The sequence below is a fragment of the Pristis pectinata genome, chromosome 32 (genome assembly GCF_009764475.1).
Source record: "Pristis pectinata isolate sPriPec2 chromosome 32, sPriPec2.1.pri, whole genome shotgun sequence".
In the NCBI taxonomy this organism is placed as follows: domain Eukaryota; kingdom Metazoa; phylum Chordata; class Chondrichthyes; order Rhinopristiformes; family Pristidae; genus Pristis; species Pristis pectinata.
In genome coordinates, this window is record NC_067436.1 from 15,594,920 (window position 1) to 15,611,447 (window position 16,528).

At 43.0% G+C, this 16,528-nt stretch overlaps 1 protein-coding gene across 1 annotated transcript in view; it reads right to left on the reverse strand.

The window, feature by feature from the left end:
* terb2 (telomere repeat binding bouquet formation protein 2) overlaps positions 1–15,384 on the reverse strand; it is a 31,328-nt gene extending 15,944 nt beyond the window's left edge. The window contains exons 1-5 of the mRNA XM_052042384.1: positions 15,356–15,384; positions 12,376–12,470; positions 11,004–11,085; positions 2,841–2,980; positions 122–183 (exon numbers count right to left, since the gene is read on the reverse strand). Of these exons, the coding sequence (XP_051898344.1) occupies positions 122–183; positions 2,841–2,980; positions 11,004–11,085; positions 12,376–12,439 (348 nt within the window). The 5' untranslated portion in view covers positions 12,440–12,470; positions 15,356–15,384. The remainder of the gene's footprint in view (positions 1–121; positions 184–2,840; positions 2,981–11,003; positions 11,086–12,375; positions 12,471–15,355) is intronic.
* Positions 15,385–16,528: the final 1,144 nt, after the last annotated feature.

Consider the following 16,528-nt stretch of genomic DNA (forward strand, 5'->3'; position numbering starts at 1 on the left):
GCAACAACCAGAACCTGAATATTAATAATTTTATTTTTAAAAACAGTTGTCTTTTCTAATATTAGGCATTAAATTATGTTCCCGAGGAATAAAATTCAAAGAAGAATGCAAACAAGCTCACCTGCTGAAGATGCAAAGGACTTTCCTTTTCCCAAATGAAACTGCCAATCGCTGCTCTAATTTCTTAAATAAGTAATAGGATATGATACATGCTAAATGTGAGCATTAATATACTTAAAATACAAGAACGGATGAAATCAGAGAAGCCAGTCAGCCTCCTAATTTCATGTTATGCATAATTAATTTATACCATCCATTTAATGAAGGAGTTCTGTTACAAAGTCTCTTAATTCCCAAGACAAATAGTAAAAGTCAAAGAATCTATACCCACATGTTCACTGTTTAAACCCCATGACTCTCCACCTTGTATGATTTTAGGTTGGCTCAATTTTCAGTCACTTTAATATTATTAAAAAGTTGTCAAATGGCAGAAATGCTGGATGAATCAGAGGCACATAGCACTTAATAACAAAAGAAGAAACTTTATTATAGGAAATAAAGCACCTTTAGTTGTCAACTAGTAAAGAGATTGAAGTAACGACATTTTATTCTGCATTATTATTTATACTCATACGGTTTTCATTTTGACCACAACAAGAATAAGAAGCAGGCTGTCGTGGTGGGCACTTATCCCCTCTGAACCTTTGATCAAGGATCTTCTGTTATTGGGTGAAAAGGGGATACTTAAAGCTAAATTAACTGCAGTGGAATATAAAAATACTTCACTATCTTGAAATCTGATGAAGCATCACTGACCTAAAATACTGTTTGACTCCCCATCAATGAACCTTTTTTTCAGCATCTTCTAATTTTATGTGCCCATCATTTTCAGGGTTAAAAATATTAAGTACAACTCTTTAAAGTTATCCAGTCTCATAACCTCAAATGTGCTGGTTATTTAATTCACATTACTATCTCCAAGGCCTACACCCCTGCATTACTTCACAAAACTTAGAGACTCTACCGGGTGTGCTGGACAGGTATTCTAACGGGCACGTGGCATGGGTTAGAAGAGCAGGGTCTTACTGATGAATTCAGTAGCATTCAGGTTCCAAGGCCGTCCAGTCTTCCCTTCAGGAGCCAGTTCAGGACAGCCAGCTGCAAGGCCATTTGTGCCTGTACTTCAATTGGAAAGTGGATAGGTAGGTAGCAAGGGGAAATTAGGAGAGCATTACTCTGAATGATGAGGACAGGAAGAGGAAAAAAAATGAGATCACAAGTATGGTGATGGTGATGGCAGGGCAAAAGATCAGTGTGTGGTGGACAAGCAGTGGCAATCTGGAAATCAGGGTTGGTGGGCGAATCAGTCTGTGTATGTGTGTGAGGGGCAGGGGTGGGAGCATGGACAATGATATCATCATGTGTTCCCTTGATGTGGAATTCATGTCAGAGACACACAAGGATAATTCATACCCTAATTTAACCAATGCTCAAATGAACCTGCAGAAGGATTCAAAGCAACAGCTGCCATCGCATTTCACTCCAGAAATAAAACAATTTCATTTGCACAATGCTGAAAAAAGTGTTAAGCAATCTGCTGTCTAACAAAAAAAAAGATGTAGATAAAAAAGCCAGTGTAAAAATTAAAATTTAATATTTGCATGAAATACTGTGTTGTAGCTTTATGCAAAAAAATGTACAGCTATTGAAATGGGGAGCTATACTTTGCCTCGTTAACAGACATTTCACTGTTTTCTTTCACAGGTGAGGTGACATTTACTGTTCCCAGGCACAAGAAAGACTGCAGATGCTGGAAATCTGGAGCAACACACAAAAAATGCTGGAGGAACTCAGCAGTCAGGCAGCATGTATTGAGAGAAATGAACATGAACAGTCGATGTTTCAGGCCAAGACCCTTCATCAGGACTCAACTGTTCCTAATTGCCCTTGAGAAGGTGGGGGGGGTGAGCCACCTTCATGAACTGCTGCAGTCCTTTTGCTGTTAGGGATAATTTCCAGGATTTAATCTGCAATAATGAGGGAATGTGAATTGTTGCAGTTATACAAGAAGTTGGTGAGGCAGCTTATGTTACAGTTGGACAAAACATAGGTGAGGCCATTTATGTTGGAGTTGTACAAGACATTGGTAAGGCTACAGCTAGAGTACTGCGTACAGTTTTGGTTACCGTGTTGTAGGAAAGACGTCATTAAGCTGGAAAGAATGCAAAAAAGATTTACAAGAATTTTGCCAGAACTCGAGGGCCTGAGTTATGGGAAGAGGTTGGGAAAGCTGAGACTTTATTCACTGCAGCATAGAAGACTGAGGGGTAACCTTATAGAGACGTATAATATCATGAGGAGCACAGATAGGGTGAATGCACACAGTCTTTTTCCCAGGGAAAGGGAATCAAAAGCTATGGGGCATAGGTTTAAGGTGAGAGGGGAAAAGGGACCGGAGGAGCAACTTCTTCATGCAGAGGGTGGGGTGTATATGGAGCAAGCTGCCAGAGGAAGCGGTTGAGGCAGGTACAAAACAATGTTTAAAGGACAGGCACATGGATAGAAAAGGTTTAGATGGATATAGGCTAAATGCGAGCAAATGGGACTAGCTTAGGTGGGCATCTTGGTCAGCATGGATGAGTTGGGCAGAAGGATCTGTTTCCATGCTGTATTGCTCTATGACTCTGTGAATAGTAATATGGAGTCAGGACGGTGCAAGAAAATTTGAAGAATTTTCTAATTGACATGAGATTTTAAATCCACAATGTCTACTGGCTTTTGCCACTGAAGAAGTCAGTCTCCATATGATTAATTGCGTCTCTTATCAAGTTAGAACTAACCTTCATGGAGACACGAAGGAGGAAGAAGAAAATGGCCCATGGCCACACTGTCCCTGAACCCAGACTCCTCACATGCTATAAGATAACTAGCATGAAAAACAGTGGCCTTGTTCTCCACAAAATCCAAACTCTCAAAGATCCTAAAAAGATAAAACAAGGAATTCATAAAGATGAAATTTCTCTTTAAACTTGAAGCTAGGGCAAAAAAAAGTAATTCAAAATTACTCTACAAATTTTGAATATTTAATAGAAATTTCAAGACCTAAAATAGTATCAGGTTTCCCTTTTCAAAAATGCAAAGAAAGTAATAATTATTTCATGTAAAATTGAATATATTAATAGTAGCATGAATTTCAAGCCAGGTCTCTACAAATTTATAGGTTCAGCTAAAAAAAACAAATCTCTTGGATCTTGACACCAGTTGTAATTTTTATATACTGAAGTTAAAAACACATAAATCTCCAAAAGGACTTGGTCAGTGTTAATTTCCTTTTTGGGGCATGTCTCAGCCATTCCAATTCCACGGGTTCAGAGGTGGCTGATGAGGCTAATGCTAGACCCAGAGACTCTGCTGCAATAGGGTAGGAGGTGCTTGGTGAGGTGAGCAACTAGTTGTTTGGGAGGTGTATGGTTCTTCCATTCTTTAAACCGGGCTTCTCTGTGCCCCCAACAAATGGATTCAAGTATTCCATGCCATTCCAAATGCTCTTCCTCCGGCTGAAGTCATCATTGGTCAGGAACTCTTCCAAGTTTTGTGGGTATGTTACCCCTTTACCAAGGAGTCTTTTTGAAAACTTCCACAAAATATTTCCTCTTTCCACTGGTAATCACTTGCTACTAAAGAGCGCAGAACATCTTTATAAACTTGAACACAAGAAGTTTGTGTGCAAATTTAAAACAGGTGATCAGGAGTAATATACAGAAAATTGATTGAGTGCGTTCTGACACCATTCACTGTGAATCATTCACAGAGTAAATAGAGAATAGAATTTTTTTTTTACCAGTGTGGGCAATAGTGATTAGTGTGGCAACACAGGGACCAGTGCTTGTGTCTCAGCTTTTCACAATATCTATGAACAATTTGGATTATGGAACTAAATGTAATAATTCTAACAAAGTGCTGGAGGAACTCAGCAGGTCAGGCAGCATCTATGGAGGGAAATAAACAGTCAATGTTTCAGCCCAAAATGTCGACTGTTTATTTCCCTCCATAGATGCTGCCTGACCTGCTGAGTTCCTGTAAGGAAAGAGTTAAATTCGCCAAAAGTAATTTCTGATTCCTCCTTAGTATGAGCAATAGTGTGTAAAACAGAATGATGGTTGTAAGACAAAATGGCGTCAGCTCAGATTGTGGGAATGTTTTGAGAACTTACTGGAGTGCTAATGCACATCCTTGAGATTAGATACTGGTGAAGAATATTTTCTTGTTTGAAGACCTGACATCTCTGTTTCGAAGTTGTGTGTCTAGGCTGAAGGTCACGAGTGATAAGAAGCTACAGGCTGATACCACTAGGGGATGAAAAGGTACTAGGGTAAAAGTTAAGCTAAGCTTTTGAAGGGTATATGAAGGGGCAAATTCTTGGTGCAAATCGGAATCTCCCCTTAGGCTGGGTCACGACTGGTGCTAAGAGACAGAAGGCTACGTAAAAGGCTACGTAAAAACCTGAGGTTTCCTCCAGCATTATATAGTTCATTGATGGGTTGATAAGTATTAGTTTGCTTCCTTCTGTATTTTAAGCATTCTTCTCCCTTTCTGTATAACCCTAATAAAGTAGTTTCTATAACATGTGTACAGTGCCTCCTTTGTTTGCAAATACCTCTTGTTGCTGAATCAGGAAAGAACGAATTTGAAAATATTTTCGTTACAAAATTAGCGTAGTTGGCAGGAGTTAGCGCAATGTTTCGCAAACAACAGGACGTACCCGCAGGTGGGACTGAGTTTAGGGTACCGGAGTGGACAGACAACACCCATGGTTTTGGAGTAGTGGTCAGCACATTGTCTGCATGTTGCTCTCCCACATTTCTGAAACCGCAGGAGAGCAAGGGTGCAGCCTATTGGATCTTGCTGTGTGCTTTGAAAAAGGAGCACAACTTGCAAAAGGCAGCAGAGTAACAAGTGGCCACCCTCAGTGGGAAAGTGGTAACCCTAGAACAGCAAAATGTCACCTTGACTGAATTGGCTAAGTCAGCCCACGAATGTACCGACAAAGCTGAAACCCAGCAAACCACTGATCAAAGCATGCCAGAAAGACTGGGCAAAGCTGATGGATCAGGATCCGGATCCCATCAGAGTCAGGGCATTGATGGCCAAGGATTGGGGCCCCGACAGCTGGGATGGCAATATATGGTAATGACGCCGACACTCAGCACAGTGACGGTCCTGAGGATCTCCCACCGGGGTATGAGTGGGGCTCTACACACGAGAACCTGACAGTACAGACCCATCCAGTAACGGTCCATTGTCACAAGACTACAACAACCCCGGGAGGTGGGCAGTCGACACAAGAGGAAAGAGTGACCAGGGCGTGGAAGGCTGAGGAAAAGGGCACTGGGGAATGTCTTGCCTCAAGGTTAACTCAACTGTGGGATACAGGTGGCAGCACGGTGCCTCTGACCATGGAGGAGACCAATGACTTGCTCCTTCTTTCTATACAAAGTAGTATCAATAACCAGATGCAGAATGAGAATGATGAGCCTACAGACTTGCTTGCCTGAGTCCAATGCATGGTATTGAGGGTTTATCCCTCTGCGGTGGACTGGGGACAACAGGGCACAGCTTGGCACAACATAGACGAGGGAATCATTACACTTCAATCTGTAGTTACACATACGGGGATTTACTGTAGATTAGGGTGGGATGGCCCAGATGATGAGATATTGAATCAGGGTCACATGAACAGTTCAACATGTGCCTGCTAAATTAAAAGGGGTCCTTGTTGGCTCTCTTAGCACCGAAACTGGGACAGCCCTTGGGGAAGGCACTTGAAAAGATGGAGGGACTGAGGCAGATTGATGAGCGGAAAGTGAAAGTCAGGGCTTTACGGTCAAAGGACGGTACGGGAGGCAGTAAAAATAACGCAGGCAGTAATCCCCCGCTAATCCGCAGAGGTTTCTGTCCCTGCTGAAGGCAGGAGTAGAAGAGTCAGAGGTTGATGGTATTCCCACGGGAATCATAAGACAATAAGAAAGTCGAGCCTAGTGCCCCTCCCGCAGAAGAACCAGGGCTCAGGTGGAGAAAATGATGGAAGAATGGGCTGACAACAGGGGCACATGGCCCTGCCCCGGCGCCTCGTTTACCTGGGCTGCCATTTGAGTTACAGGTATCGGTACACCAGAACACCGCTGCATGTAGTTCATGGCAAAAACAAAATGAAGTGAACACTCCCCTGGCTTCTGGTCCCATACCCTGCCTGATGCAGCTGAACAATACACCCCCACTGAAAGACAACTGCTATTGGGCGTTAGTGGAGACAGAAGCCTCCGCAAAGGGAAGCCAGGTTACCGTGAGACCTGACCTCCCCATTATGACGTGGGTGCCCTCGGAGGGCTCCACCACCAGGGTGGGGAGGGCACAGCAAGCCTCTATTGTGAAGTGGAAGTGGTACACTGTAGAACGAGCAAGGGTCCGGGGGGGGGGGGGGGGGTCCGCAAATTACACGAACATGTAGTCCACACACCTGTGAATAAGTGCACAGAGACCCTCGACTCCCATCCCAGTGCCTCCCTCTCCTGTTACATAGGAAGTGCCATGCAAACAGCTGCCTGAAGCAGACCGACGCCATGCCTGGTTCACAGACGGCTCCAGCCGCTGGAAAGCCGGTGTTCGGGGGTGGAGAGCTGCTGCGCTGAACCCAGTCACAGGGACAGTTCTCCAGCAGCAGGGAGAGGGCAGTTCCAGCCAGCCAGCCGAACAGGTGACGGTCACCTTGCCACTGCAGCATGAAACAGATCAGCTGCACAGATACACTGACTCCTGGGCAGTGGTGAATGGGATGGCCATATGGATGACAGTGTGGCAGAAGGGAAACTGGCAGATAGAGGGAAAACCCCTGTGGGGGCAGGCACTCTGGGAACAGATCTGGGAGGCAGCCCAATGAATGAAGATCACTATTTTCCACGTAGACGCCCACCAGAAAGACACCCACCACTCTCTGTCCGCCGTCTTTAATATTCAGGTGGACCAGCTAGCCTGGGTATACCAGATTAACACCCCCGAGTCCCGTGCACTGCAACAATGGGCACATAACATGACTGGCCATCTGGGCGTGCATGGTACCATTGAATGGGTTAAGCAAAGAGATATACGATTGCCAGTGGACATGGCTAAGGAGGTTGTCACTGCATGCAATGTTTGTCAGCAGGTTAAAAGGAGAGCCCTCCCTGAAAAACCAGCTGCCCACATTGAAAGAGGGACTGGCCTAGCCCAGATAGGGCAGATCAATTACATTGGACCCCTGCCACAGCAGCAACAATTTAAACACTTGCTCACTATGGTTGACACCGATTCGGGTCTTCTGATGGCAATTCCTTGTCCAAAAGCTGACCCGGACCATACTCTGAAGGGATTGCAGAAGTTAATCAGTTGTTATGGGGACCCACAAGAGATACAATCAAATAATGGGTCTCATTTCTCAGGACAAGCTGTAAAAGACTAGGCTGCCAGCAAAGGCATTTATTGGGTGTATCATATACCCTATTACCCCCAAGCATGAGGGTTGATTGAGAGGATGAATGGACTTTTCAAGCAACAAAACCATCTGTTAACAGTTCCTCCAGCACTGTGTGTGTGTTGATCCAGATTCCAGCATCTGCAGAATCTACTGTGTCTCTGTAATAATTCTAAGTTTGTCGATGACATGAAACTGTGAGAGTTGAGGAGGAGGCAGAGAGGCTTCAAGCTGGTTTAAACAAGTTGAGTGAGTGGGCAAATACATTGCTGATGCAGCATAACATAGATAAATGAGAAGTTATCTAGTTTAGTACAGAGAGCAGAAAAGGTGATACATTGGGAAACATTGACGTACAAAGTAATTGGGGTGTCCTTGTGCATTAGTCATTGAAAAGCAACACGCAGGTCCAATAACTAGTTAAGAAGGCAATTGGTGTGCAAAGGAACAAGGATGTCTTACTATGATAATACAGGACCTTGGTGAGACTACATCCAGAACATTCTGTGCAGTTTTCATCTCCTTACCCAAGAAAAGATTTATTTACCATACAGAGAATGCAACAAGAGGTTCATAAAACTGATTCCTGGAATGTCAGTACTCTCATAGAAGGAGAAATTGGGTCAAGTTGGCCTGTTTGCACAAGATTTTTGAAGAATGAGAGATCTCATTGAAACATACAAAATTCCAGCAGGGCTCAATAGGCTGATGTTTCTCCTGGCCGGGGGCTCAGTTAATAGAGAACCTTTCAGTAAAGCATAAGAGAGGATGTGCTTGCACATAAAACATTGCAGGTTTTAAAACATCCTCTCATATGCTTTACTGACTGAGGTAATGTCTTGGAGTTTGACACTTGAATATGCACATATGCAAATGTTAGATGTATAATTCAGGTTGAGCACTGAGGTTAGGATGCCTGAAGTTCTGAAGTGGATGTGCTGTACATTCCCATTTGTCCTGCAGATTATCTGAACTCTAAAGAAGCTGTTGGAAGTGAGGTGCAGCACTGAGGCAAAAAAGATTGAGAGATGCATTGAGGTGATACTTGGTACTGGTACACAGTGAGATTAGATTTGTTCTGGATATATTGGTTAAGATCACAGCTTGCATGCCATCATCCAGCAGATATAAAAAGGAGACAAATTTCTGTGTGTAGCTAAAGTCGGGAAGGATGTTTCACAGTCCTTCCCGCTTGATGGAGACAGGCTTTTGAAAAGGATCATGTATAATGGCTTGTGCTGCTCTCTGCATTACTCTTGAAGTTGATGCATGGTAAGGATCATATCCATTGTACCACTAGAATGAGAAAACTGTTCTTTGGCCTCGGAGGAGGCAGTTGAGGAATATACCAGTGGTGAACTTCCTTGTGGCAGGCAACATGGAGACCCTTCTGTAGTTAGTCAGAAGTGTCTCCTTTCTTGAAGATTGTCAAGAGTCTGACATCTCTTAAGCTCAGTGGCATGTGCTCCTCTTGTCAATTGTGGAAGTTGAGCTTATGAATTTAAGACTAAAGTGTCTCTTTGTCACATTTGAGACCACCAGCAGGGACACCATCAGTTCCCAAGCCCTTATTGTTTTTCAAATGACCTAGAGCCTTTCTGACTTCTTGTCACCCACGGTGGCAACAAGGCTGGACTGGCCTCAGAGAAACTCATGTCAACAATCAGATCCGTGATTGAGGAGTTCATTGATGTGCTCCCTCCACAGACCACTGGCTGCCACTCTGACCTTGAGAAGTTCTCCATTCTTGGTACCAAGCAGACATTGGGTATTTGGAACACAGATGGCACTGAAGAATCCACAGCACAATTATCGGCAAGTTGCCAGATCTCCTGTGCTCTCTCCACGTTTTCCATTAGGCATCAGCCTTCAGGTATCTATTCAGATACTTCTTCTCCCTTGAAATGCAGTGGAGTTCCCAATCCAAGAACTGCTTATGTTTGCAGTTAATTAGCTCCACGCTCTCTTGGTCATTCTCATCAGACCTATTCTGGTGTTTTCTGGTAGAGAGTCAAGAGTCCCTTTATTGGTGCTAATTACAACAGAACACAGGGCTGTGCAGACAATGTGGAACTATCTGATTCCTATTAGCTGAGGTTTATCAGTTTGACTGTGAGGTGCTACTTGAGAAGAGGTCCTTAACTCCATCAAAGTTGATTTTCTTGTGAAAACATTTCTATTACTATCACTAGAGAAAATTAGGTATTGGTCAGTCCGAAGGTCAAGGTACCTTCCAAACAGAGCACACACCCCTATCTGTATCAACGGTACTAAGGTGGAGATGGTTGAGAACTTCAAGCTCCTAGATGTAAACATCATCAACAATTTATCCTGGTCCAACCACGGAGACGCCATGGACAAGAAAGCACAACAGCCCCTCTATTTCCTCAGAAGGCTAAGGAAATTCCGCACATGCCTGATGACCCTCACCAATTTGTACAGATGTACCATAGAAAGCATCCTATCTGGATTCATCACGACTTGGTATGGCAACTGCTCTGCCCAAGACCACAAGAAACTGCAGAGAGTTGTGATCACAGCCCAGCCTAGCCTCCACTGACTCTATCTATACTTCCTGCTGCCGCTCTCACTCCAGTCATTCTCCCTTCTCCCCCCTCCCATCAGGCAGGAGATACAAAAGCTAGAAAACCCGCATGACCAGGCTCCAGGACAGCTTCTATCCCGCTGTTACAAGATTCCTGAACAGATCTCTTGAACGATAGAGATGAACTCTTGATCTCACAATCTAACTTGTCATGGCCCTTGCACCTTATTTGTCTACCTGCACTGAACTTTCTTTGTAACTGTAACATTATATTCTGCGTTGTTACTGTTTTTTCCTTTTGCACTACCTCAATGTACTTATGTTTCAAATGATCTGTCTGGATGGCAGGCAAACAAAGCTTTTCACTGTATCTTAACTGGTGATGTGAACAGCCTTATGATCTCTCACTTGGATGATGAGATAATCTAACAGGTACTAGTGCTTATTCTGGCAGCATTGTCAAGAGGCCTTGTGCTTGTTTCTCTGACAAAACAAGGTGTTGAATGTGACAAGACCGTTTAATCAGAAGGAGATCTCCAGTGAAGCTAGTCTTCCCTTTTCCTTCTTTACCAATCACAACTTTCCAGAGCACTGCGTCTTCTCCTACCCTGGCATTAAATTCATCCAAAAGAATCAGTGTGATCCTGCTCGGATGTGGTCTGGCAACATCGGTTTAGCCCACAGATATACAACGTTGCCTCATGTATTGGCTGCTCCTTCCTGCAGTCTGGTCTTGGTAGTGATAGAAGAAATAAACGGTAGTCAATGTTGCAATATTTTTCTTTAAAACAAAGTATGGTTTCAGGTAATGGCTACATCACAAAAGCACAATGAGTTAACTGCTCATACATCATGCAATAATGTTATCTTTATATAATAGTGACCTCCATTATCATTTTACTTAATATCTGGTATTAAAATATACTAAAATATTCCATTTTGATATTATACCTCTGCGTGTCAGGATGAGAAGCATCGCTACTAAATAAGAAATCAGCCGAACACCAGTTTGTAATAATCCCACCTTCACTGACTGTAAGAAGAAATACAGAACCCATGTATTGGAATCACCAACTGGATAAGATTTTTTTATTCTAATCATTACAATAAATGCAATTACTAAAGCTTTTAAATAGGATTTAAAATGTGTTCAAACCTTATTAGTACAATACAATTATCACACCCACCAAGGTCAACTTCTCAACTAAAACACCAATAAATTCTGATTGGTTGGAGACTTCCATTAACTTTATTCAACGGGTTTGGCTCTTACTGCAGTGCAAGTTCCCCTGATGTGTGTACTTAGTTTTAAACAGCAAATTCCAATTCAATTATGTTACATAGAACAATGTTATTACATGCTATTGTACAAGTTGTTGGTGAGGCCACACTTGGAGTACTGTGCAGTTTTGGTCATGCTGTTATAGGTAAGACGTGGTTAAACTGGAAAGAGTTCAGAAAAGCTTTACGAGAATGTTGCCAGGACTAGAGGGCCTGAGTCACAGGGAGAGGTTGGCCGGGCTAGGTCTTTATTCCTCGGAAGGTAGGAGAATGAGGGGCACAGAAGTGTTTAAAATTAGGAAAGTCATAACAGTCTTTTCCCCAGGGTAGGTGAGTCTAAAGCTAGGGGCATAGGTTTAGGGTGAAAGAGGAAAGATTTAAAAGAGAACTGAGGGTCAACTTTTTAATGCAGAGGGTAGCAAGTATATGGAATGAGCTGCCAGAGGATGTAGTTGAGGCAGGTACAATAGTATCATTTAAGAAGCACTTGGATAGGTAAGTGGAGGGGTGTGGCTTGGAGGGATATGTGCCGAACACAGGAAATTTAGACTCACTGGCTGGACAACATAGTTGGCATGGACTGGTTGGGCCAAAGGGCCTATATCCATGTTGTTTTGCTCTATGACTTAAAATTAACTGAAAATCAGTGTCAAGGTTACAAAGCAAATTTCAATGTTGCTGCTTTTATCATTGGGTTATTGTTCATCTTAACAATTCAGCACATACAATACAAGCATTTCATCACATCTGGCACATTAGTATTGTACTTCCTTTAACATAGTAGAAAATTCTACCAACAGTTTCATTCATTCAAGTGACAATCTCATAATTTAATAATTGACAAAAGCATATGCCATTCTATTACTTTTACCTACATAAACACCTAATTTTAATATTTCCTATAGCTTAAACTAAATTTGACAACCATGCCTTGAATCAGGAGATCATAGTGAATATACTAATGATTAAAATGATAAACCTACATCCTTCAAAAAATAAAGTAAAAATACAATCTTGAATAAAAGTTACAGTACATACATACCCCAAAGATCACAAATGTGTCTGCTCACACTTTGGGAAAACCAGGCTTTTTTGTACCTATGCATCTTAACTTGGGGACTCTAGTCTTCACTGAAACTAAAGAAAATCTGAAGTTTTAGTGCAAGGAAACATTATTCTGTAAAATGCTCTAGAATTTAAAAAAAACTAAAATCAACTTATTCTTTGGTTACTACTTCATTGAACAGGAAGCAAAACACGACCATAATAGGTACAATGAAGCAAAAAGGTATTTAAGCATTTTATATTTTAAGCTATGTAAGAACAACATCTGGACTCAAACTTACTTAAGTGAGGCTGGTGATGTTACATAGAACAGTACATCACAGGAACAGGCCCTTTGGCCCACGATGTTGTGCCAAACTAATTAAACTAATAATTAAATGTCTAACTAAACTAATCACTTCTGCCTACAGAATGTCCATGTCCCTCCATTGTCTGCACATCCATGTGCCTATCTAAGAGCCTCTTAAATGCCTCTATCATATTTGCCTCCAACACCAGCCCTGGTAGCACATTCCAGACATCCACCACTGTCTGTGTAAAAAAACTTGCCCTGCACCCACCCCACCCCACACACCTTAAATGCATGCCCTCAAGTATCAGACATTTCAAGCCTGGGAAAAAGATATCAGCTGTGTACTCTATCTATGCCTCTCATAATCTTATAAGCTTCTATCAGATCTTCCCTCAGTCTCCGCTGCTCCAGAGAAAACAACCCAAGTTTGTCTAACCTCTCCTTACAGTACATGCCCTCTAATCCAGGCACCATCCTGGTAAACCTCTTCTGCACCCTCTCCAACGCCTCCACATCCTTCCTATAATGGGGTGACCTGAACTGAATGCAATACTCCAGGTGCAGCCTAACTAGAGATTTATAAAAGCTGCAACATAACTTCCCAACTCTTGAACTCAATGCCTCGACTAATGCAAGAATGCCATACGCCTTCTTTACTACCCTATCAACCTGTGCAGCCACTTTCAGGGACCTATGCACTTGGACCCCAAGATCCCTCTGTACCTCAACACTGTTAAGGGTCTTGCCATTAGCAGTGTATTGTCCCTTTATATTTGATCTTCCAAAGTGCGACAATGAAGCTTCATATTAACTTTGCACATATTTGGTAGATTTAAGTGTTTTATTTTAGAATTTATCCACCAGTGAGGCAACAGCACAAGCCTATAAGTAATTAAGGGTACACAACAGAATAATATGAAGACAAAAGAGACTGCAGATGTTGAAACCTTGAACTAAAACAAAGCAGCACTGGAAGAACCCAGTGGGTCAAGCAGCATCTGTGAAGATAAAATGTGTGTCACCTGATCACAAGGCAATGAACTTGGGAACAACACATAAAATGTTGGAGGAACTCAGTGGGTCAGGCAGCATCTATGGAAGAAAGTGGATAGTCAACATTTCCAGTCAAAATCCTTCATCTGGTCGGAAAGATAGCCAGTATAAAAAGGTGGAGGGAAAGGGTGGAGCAAGAGCTGCCAATTGATAGGTAGAGCTGGAGAGGCAATGGAAGAGCTCAGCATGATGGCATGCGCAGGGGTGCAAAGGTGAGGCCTCTGCCGAGGACAGACCATTCTGCCTCATACAGGGTGAGGTCAGAGGGGATATTGAAGACATAGCAGGGGTTAAAGCTGGTGTCAGGCATGGGATCAGAGGAGGGCAGTGGGATGGAGGGCTCAGGGAGGTGAGGTGGTGGAAAGAGTGGGGCTCAGAGGGGAGAAAAAGGGGTTGGGAGTGGCATTTTGTGTGTTGCTCTAGATTCCACCATCTGCAGTCTCTTATGTCTCCAATGTATTTGGAAATGAGATCTGCAGTTCTAATCGTCATCTCTAATCAAGAAAGGTGATAGAATATAGATTTATAGGGTATTGCAAGGGCTGGAGAACAGGGAATGAGATCAGTTAGGTTGGAGTTGTTTCTTTAAAACAAAAGAGGCTGAAGAGTCATTTGATTGATAAAGAGCAGGACAAATCCAATCCTTTTATTAACACCAATTTATTGCAGTCATTAACAATGTAATGGGAGGAAACCCTGTGGGAGGAGTGTGAGTGATGGCCAGATGGAGCAGGAGAAAGGAACAGGGTGATGGGGTGAGCGTAGGAGAGAATGAATAGATCAGGAGGGGAGAGAGAAGTGAGAGGAGGAGCAGCTAACCAGAAGTCAGTGGGGACATTGCACTTTTTCAAGGATTCTTTGAGCACATTCCTTACTCCTTTCCTCTGTCTGTCAGGTAACCTCTTCCTGTGATGAAGCTTGGAATAGTGACCATTTCTGGAGTCTGGTGTTGCGCATGCAAGCGACGTGCCCTGGCCAAAAGGAGCAGACCGAGTATAATTAGGTCCTCGTTGCTACAAATGTTGGCCAGGGAGAGGACATAGATGTTAATTTGCTCAACCTTCCTGCAAATTTGAAAGATTTTGCAAAAACAGTATTGGTGGTATCTCTCCAGTGCCCTCAAGATGCTTTTTTTCTTGCAATATATTGCAACACAGGAGACCATTCAGCCCACCAAGTCTTTGCCTGCTCTCGATGCAATCCCAACAATCTAATTCCACCCCCCCCCCAATTATTTCTCAGTAACCATAAACAAGGGCAGGGCTCCCTGCTGTCCAGTGGGCCACAGCTAAATAATACTGCATATCTGAATATTTTAATTAAATCAGCATTGCACATCTCAATTTTTGTCAATTAAATCCTAACTCTATTGGAAGAGTTTAATAAAATCTTAACCAATTTCCAAACAGTAATACAACCATTGCATCCCAATGCTTGGTAACACTGCTGCTCGCCCACAGAGCCGAATAGCCGGCTCCTCCCACCGACAAACTTGGTGAGGAGGCGTTGACTGGTTTAGATAAGCATTCAATGTGCACTTAAATCTCTTTTAGCAACTTCCCTCACCATTTCTGCATTACCCCTTAATCCAAGCTGTTCGTTTATTTATTACCTGTGGGGAAAGCCCCTCACCAGAGGTAGCAGCGAATGCCCCGCATAAAGATGGCAGCAGGGGCGCCTCCCCGTAAACAGTAAACATGCCCTTCAAAAAGATGGCGGCAGAGGAGCCCCTCCCACCCAATAGACGGTAAGTATGGCCCTCAAAAAGATGGCTCCCCCTCATAGGCTGCGGGGCGCGCCCCACACAAAGATGGCGCCGACGGGAAACAGCCAATCAACGCCCGTCCTCCCAAGCGGGTTTTGCCGCAGGCCTGACCGTTGCCGGCGCCTAACGGTCGTCGAGTGACGTTGCAAGGCGAGGAAAAACGGCGCCCGATGATTGGTTGAAAAGTTAAAACGGCGCGAACCCAAGGTTGGCTTGATTTTAAGAAATCAAACCATTATTTTCATAAATAAGTGCAGAAAAATAATGGAGATACTCAGCAGGTCAGGCTGCATCTGTGGAGAAAGAAACAGAGTTTATGCTTAAGGTCTGAATTCCTTCCTTTGGACTGGTAAAAGAGAGAAAAATACAAGTTTTAAAGTTGCAGAGAAATATCACTGATAGCATCTTCAGTTTTATTTCACATTTCCAGCATCTGCAGTTTTTCAATAGAGAGAGTTACAGGGTTAATGTTTCAGACCCATGACCAGATTATTTTTCAATTTGTTTAAGAGTTGGCTGAAAATCTGTTGATTCATATTCTTAAATTCGCCACCAAATTTTTAAATCCTTTCTTTGTCAGCCTCTAACCATGAGTAATGCCATGGGAAACCCTCCGATACATGCCTCCATCGTTGATGCTAGATGCACACTAATTATCATACTTGGATGAGTATTTAAATCAAAGATTATGTAAAATCAATAATGTAAAAAGGATTGCAAAATGCATGATCATTTCACAATCTAACCAATCGGTAGCCCTGTTGGATGCCATCAGAGGGTGTAATAGAACGCCAATTGGCTGCCTCAACCAATCACTAGTCCCCTTGGATGCCATAACAGGGTGTAATAGAATGCTGGTTGCACCTGATCACTATTATGTTTGTTCTTCATCAAGAGACAAACTTCACATGGGTTTAATGTCTGAACATTTTTATTAACCAGCACACCAGAACGGCTTGCTTTCCCTCTTTTTACAGCCACATCCTGTTCTCCCATGTGACCCCTTGCATTGCCTACTGG